Genomic DNA, 7,100 nt, shown 5'->3' on the forward strand with positions numbered 1-7,100 from the left:
TTATTGATTGATAATAGATTTTGTTTTTTGTCAAATCTTTCAGACCCACCATTGTTGGCCCCCCTAAAAATATCTCTTTGATAATATTTGTTAATAATTTCTTACCATGTTACATTTAATTAGTCAATAATGAAGCATATTATTAAGAAAAAAGACGATTAAGTGGCTGAATTCATTAATGATTCGTATGTGCACGATTGTATTGGTAAAGCAATCATAAGTTCCGTCTCTGTAATTTTTTCGTTTCTTTCTATTTGTTCAAAAAAAACTTTTTAACGTAGGATTGATGTATTTTATTGTCGTGTTTTGGTGATTTAATCGAAGAATTATTTTATCAGTAAAAACCCAAGCATTTCTTATCATCCAATCAAAGAATTAACACAAATTTTTAATTTTTGTGTTTTATTTATCTTTTAAACTTAGCTTTATCGATATTGATAACTACCATTTTCTTGCGAGTTCTTTTCTATTATCAGAATTTGATTAAGAATGTATGAGCGTCTTTAAAAATTCCATAACGGTTGTAAAATAACCGATTTTTGTTGAAACTTTTTCGTAAGTAAAATGAATTGAATTGAATCAAATCAGGTTTTTTCAAGGTTCCAAAAGGTCTTTGAAATGTGATACCTTTAAAATATACCTTAAATATGATTCAAGTGCGAGTTTAGGTTTCCCTACCCGAAAAATTTGTCGGGAGTTTTTAAAGTTTGTAAATTTCACTTGTTAATATGAGAAAAGATGTCAGATAAAATAATAGGTTCAATAATTGAAACGGAATCTTATTAACATAAGATATATGAAATATTAGAAATCAGACATGTCGTACAAAAAAAAGTACACAATTTTTACAATAAAATTTTTTTATATCGAATATACTTTTAATAAAAATATTATTTATAAAATCAATCCAAAATACTTTTAAATTATTGATTTTATATAAGTTCCTGACAAAAAAAAAAACATATTAATATCATAATATAATAAAAATATTTATTGTTTAAAAAAGAATTAAGAATTTATCTGAAAAATTCTCAAAAATGAACACACATGTTTTTGCATAATAAAAACTTATATTATTTAAATTAATATAATTTAGAAGGTCATTGTTTACGATTTTCACCATCTGTGTGCAATGCAATCAATTTTTTGATTGAATGCCATATTTCATCCATAAAAAAATGATTGTTTGTTGAAAATCATTTAAGAAAAAAATCATGTCATTTTGAAATAATCGTAACTAAAAATATAAAGTATGGTGGTATAGAAATCAAAGTTTTTTTTATATTTTTAAAAACAAATAAATATGTGGAACGAATTGATTTGAAAACTATTTTAAATACCCTATAAGTTTTTATTTATTGATTTTACTGGGTGATTCACAATGATTTGATACAGTCTATTTCAACCACAGTAGTTGCTATTGGGTTAATTGTTTCATTCGTTTCCATTCGAATAACGACGAACACTATTCACTTGCTATGTCACATCTAACAGACAATGTAGAAAATTTTTTTATTCCAGTTTCGATAAGACTCAATACTTAATTTTGTCCCAAAAAATTCCAATATTGGGTTCATTTGACAAGTAAATTAGCAATTCTCGAGATGCCACTGATTATCTCTCCAAAATGTATGGCTTCTAATACTGTAAGCAACTGTATATATTGAGTTTTATGAAAATCCGAAACAAAAACTTTGATAAATTTTTGTCTACAATTGCAATAAAACTCCACACTTGAAGTAATTTTGACTCAAAAAATACGAAAACCAGGTTCTTTGGTTGATTGAATAAACAGTTTCTGAGATATCATGTAAAACCCCGTATTCAATTTTGCGGAATTCTTGAAAATTATCTGTAGTCAATTTTTCCTATTTTTGCAGTAGAAAATAAAAAACTAGGTTTCTCACTAAGGTTTCTCGCTCTCACTTCAACTACCAGGATTTGTTCTATTGGATAAATGGAGAAAGGTAAAAGAAAAATGTAGGAAACCAGAGGTAAATACTACCCTACTATTCTGCTCGTTTCACTAATTTCTGCATACTCTCATTAAATAATTTTTAATACAGTTGAAGTAGAAAATAAAAACACAAGGTTTCTCACTAAAGTTTCTCACTCTCACTTCAACTTGCAGAGCCTGATCTATTTGATAAATGGAGAAAGGTTCAAGAAAAACGTAGAAAACCCGAGGTAAGTACTACCCCAGTATTCTGTACGTTTCTCTAATGTCTACATACTCTCATTAAAGAATTTTTAATTCATACAGAAGTTATAAATACAGTAAGTTAAGTTTATATTTTATAAACAATTCATTTTAAATACTTTTAAATACTTTTAAATGCTATATCCATATAAAATGAATCACACAGTACTATTGTAAATACATTCATATTATATTCGTATGTAATATTATTTAAAATCGCAATATATATTATTTTTCAAAAGTAAAATGTAAAACATAAATAAATATATATATACAGATATTTTATTATTTTAGTTTAAATAGGTACGTAGGTACACTAAATTCATGCATGATTAATTATTAATAATTTTATAAATATATATTGTTTGTTATGTTATTTACAAAATATCATTATAAACTTTATATTTATATTTATATATTATATTATATGTCTTATAATATGTCTAAGTATCTATTATAGTGAACGACCTCCGTGTTCTATATAATATATTTAAATTATATATAAAATATAATATGAAACAATATTATAAAAAAAACTTTTGTACTTATTTTACACTACTGTGACAAAAATATGTTGATATAAATAGAGGTTCACAACTTTAAAATGAAACAAAGAAAAATATATTTAATATCAATAATTTGGCTTTATTGATATAAAGAAAACATAATTATACATCGCCGTATTCGTAATGTAATCGCTATTCATTAAAATATATCAAAAAGTACCATTTTTTGGATCCTAAATTTGGGTCATGCCTTTCAAATTAACCAAATTTTTGATCAGGTCTAATAGATTTCAAGAATGTAGAGTAATGGCACAGCAATTAAACACAAAAATGAAAGTTAGCGAAAAACTGGCATCGCAGCTGAAAAAAAATGACACAAAATTAGTGTTTTACAAAAAAATTCCAATGAGATCGGATCAAATTTGCCTGTGTTATTAAAAAGTCAAATTTTTTAACTTTATGACGTCATCAGAATCCAAAAATTTTAATTTTGCTCTATCACATCTAAATTTTATCCAAGTTTGATAAACCAAGTATGTAATCCTACTTAATTCGGACCATTCTTTTCGAATTTGTGATCAAAATTAACCTGGCTCTAATATTTTTCTAGAATGTTGTTCTCAGGTCCCGAAATTAAGCACATACAAGCGAAAAATGGACATCACAGCTGAAAATAATGACCCATAATCAGTGGATCGATGCTAACTACAGAACGAGCTAATTAACCAAAATAGATTAAATGATCCACCCCGTTCGTCTTGACAATATTTCAGTGCAGCAAACATCCTTAAAACAATAAACTTTTGTCACGTACTGTATGTTAGGGTGGTGTAAATACAAATATTTCAATGTAATACACATTAATAGAAAGTGTGAAATTATTTCATTTTAATAATTTAGAAATTAGTTAATCAAATCTACTAACTTCAATCTTATTTTTACCACACATAGTTCTACTATTTAAAAGCAACATACTTCAAAGATTTTTATATCATTTGATTTTAATACACAGATTCAATCAGATATCAATAAATAATTATCGGTTATTGATTTATTTATTCATATACAGTGGCAACAAATTACTATATTTAATTAAAATATTGATTTTTGTTCTTTTTTAATTAAAGGTGAAACGATCACGATATCTACCAAGGATTTAAACGAAGTAAACTTAATTGTTTACGAATGGATTTTTTAAATGAGAATAATCATCTTTTGGTAACAAAAAAATAATGAAAATTTTTCAATGCTAAAATCGGGTCAAGTGGAGCAAAACTCTTTGATTGTATCGGCTTGTAAACATTTTCAATTGTCTCGTCTCGTTTTGTTACTAAAGTACAACTATTTAACAACTGTAAAATATCACTCAGAATACAATTTGCGGCTAGAAAATCGATATCCCGAATAGATACAGTGATCGGAATACCTTATTATAAAATATTAAGTTATTAATGTAAATCATATTTTTTTAAACTTTCTGTTTAATATGTAACGCAGTGGTTTTTGAAATTATAAAAATATAAAATATTTATAAATTTTTGTGGTTATTTTATTTTGCAAAAACGTAATTTGTTACATGTAAAGAAATATTCTGGAATCAACTGACCGTTTAATCGTTCAAAGAAAGGAGGGGCAAACTGATTTACTTTCATAAAAACATGCTATATTATGCGATCAATGGTTATCGCGTTGAAATTAAAAAAATTATAGAAACACTTATTCCTTCAGTTTTCTGAATCTAAATTTGTATAGTTTTGGTTTAAGCAAAAAAACTTATGGGTGCCAAAAATTTAATTATTTCCTAGAAATGTTTCCCGAAATACAGCAGAATTGGAAGTTGAAACCGAAAAAACTGTCTTTCAAACTACCAAATTGTATGATTCCCTTGAATTTTGTACACATGAATTTAAATTTAGGTTTCTTGAGTTATATCATTTATGGAAAAGTATGAAAAACTCAATAAATCCACCAAAGTGAATCCCATTTTTTTTAAATCCATAACTTTTTTCCTACTTTAGAAAACTTTTTAATCAATTCTAATGGAAAATTCTGGAAAAGAATTTGGGATCCTTGAAATAACATCTCGAATTACATGTTCGTTAATGTATATTTAAAAAATATCTTATAAAAAAAATGGAAAATACAAAAGTAATGTACACACAAAAAATAATAAAATTTTAACAAGTGCCTCTACGGAGCTTCCTAAAAATAAAAAAACAAATTGAGTTTGACGAGAAAAAAAAACGTTCTAGTGTGCTTATATAAGAATAGGCGACAGCTCTATTATATAAAATTTTCATTCATACTAGAAGGTTCTTTTTTTAATTTAGTAATGTCCATCGTATGATGAACCATGATGGCCATGAGCGCCTGCTCTTGCTGAAGCTTCAGCGAGTGCAGCGAAATGTGCTTGTTTGGCATGTGCAACTTCTGGTGTTTCTAATGGTACACCATTATGGCCAATGACTGGAATATGGATTGGTCCATGATAAGCGCCATGACTAGCGGCTCCATGACCTGCATATCCCGCACCTCCTAAATGTTGATTAGCATACGATGATGCTGCACCATGTCCGGCATAAGCTCCTGCACCATGTCCTGCATAAGCGCCAGCATTATGGTATCCCCCACCAACACGTGATAGAGCTTCAGCATGTGCTGCGAAATGTGCATGTTTTAAAGCTTGTACTTCTGGTGTTTCAATTGGTTGTCCATTATGTGCTAATTGTGGGTAAGTGTGTGCTTCGTAGCTTGGACCACCTAAGTATGCTCCATGTCCTGCAGCTCCATAACCAGCACCATAACCATGTCCTAAACCACTACCAGCTTTTGCATGAGCAGCAAAATGTTCAGCTTTGGCAGCTTGTACTTCAGGTGTGTCAAGTGGTACACCATTGTGTCCAATCACTGGTACTGCATATCCTCCATAGATTCCACGACGTCTACGGTAATGTCCGTGTCCACCATAAGATGCGGCAGCTGCTGCTTTTGCATGTGCTGCAAAGTGGGCAGCTTTCGCAGCTTGTACTTCGGGTGTATCAATTGGCACACCTCCGTGTCCAATTATTGGTACTGCATAATGTCCTCCATAATGTCCAGCACCACCTAATCCAGCATATCCACCAGCATAAGCTCCATCATGACCACCATAATAACCACCAGCTCCTTGATGTGATCGGACTGCATGAACATGTGATAAATGGGCTTGTCGTGCATGTACAACTTCAGCGGGTTCTAATGGTACTCCAGTATGTCCAATCACTGGGATATTGATTGGATAATGATGTTGTGGATAATATCCAGCAAATGAGATCGCCAAAAGGCTGGTGAAAACAATCTGAAAAATCAAAAATTATTAGTTTTCGCACCTTTTAAGACTGGTGTAAATTTGGATATTTAATGCCAGTTTGTTATTTCTCAAAAAAACGGTAAACTGTTTCTCTAAGTTTTACTTGAATTCGAGTCCAAGGATCTAAATTGGCACTAGGGATCCAAATTTGCATTTAAATCCAAGATTCAAATATCCAAATTGACACTAGGGATCGAAATAAACACTTGAGTTCAGAATACTTACAAGAACCTTCATGTTGAATGAATTTGTAATTTTATATTAAAAGCAAGACCTCCTAGTGATGTTCTTACTAGGACTGTACAAGCTTGGCTGTGCTTCTAACAAACACTGACCCATGTTTATATACTAAAAAATCATCCACACACATATGCGATTCATTGGTGGGATCGTATTTCAAAAAAATACCGGCTGCCCCACTCATGTTAATTAAATTAAAAAATAATAACAATAATGTGTTATAATTTTTTGATATTTTTCGTTTATTTTTTTTCAACAAATATTATTCTGAATTAATTTCACGATCAATGATGCACAGAAATCAGAAGAGTGAAACACCCCATGCAATATTTAGTCAAGAAGCCGTACAAAAACCAACAACGCCCGCGATTAGTTAAAAAAACAAAATAAATAGCAGTTTGTTAAGTATATCGTTCCGTCTCGCAATGAATCGCTTGCTTTATTGGTGTTGTCTTGTTGTAATTTAGTAATAAAATCATATGTATTTTTTTTTTGTTAAGTAATATTTCAGTGTTTGTTAAGTAAAAGGTCCACCTCCAATCTGAACCGTCGAAAAAATATAGTTGTGTTATCAAAAAAATTATTTGAATGTTTTGAACCTAATGAGTTAATTGCATTTTACTCTAGCATGTCCTTTTCTTTGTGGTCAGATGGAGCCTATACAAGAATGGGGGTCATGATCCCGATAATTAGCAAAACGATGATAGCGAAAACATAACAATATAGAAAGTTTGACCCAAAATTAGTGAGTTCGAATAAAAATCCATTCCAAAAATTGAATTTTGCTCTATCACATCCAAATTCT

General features: G+C 29.6%; 1 protein-coding gene across 1 annotated transcript; it reads right to left on the minus strand.

Annotated features, from left to right (window-relative positions):
* Positions 1–4,898: 4,898 nt before the first annotated feature.
* LOC123298195 (cuticle protein 18.7-like) lies at positions 4,899–6,362 on the minus strand. The gene is made up of 2 exons (XM_044880134.1): positions 6,281–6,362; positions 4,899–6,043 (listed from the first exon to the last, which is right to left on the minus strand). Exons 1-2 carry the CDS (start codon positions 6,290–6,292, stop codon positions 5,033–5,035), a joined length of 1,023 nt encoding a protein of 340 aa, XP_044736069.1. The 5' UTR covers positions 6,293–6,362; the 3' UTR covers positions 4,899–5,032.
* Between the last annotated feature and the right edge of the window lie 738 nt (positions 6,363–7,100).

Source organism: Chrysoperla carnea, chromosome 4, assembly GCF_905475395.1.
Source record: "Chrysoperla carnea chromosome 4, inChrCarn1.1, whole genome shotgun sequence".
Classification (NCBI taxonomy): Eukaryota; Metazoa; Arthropoda; class Insecta; order Neuroptera; family Chrysopidae; genus Chrysoperla; species Chrysoperla carnea.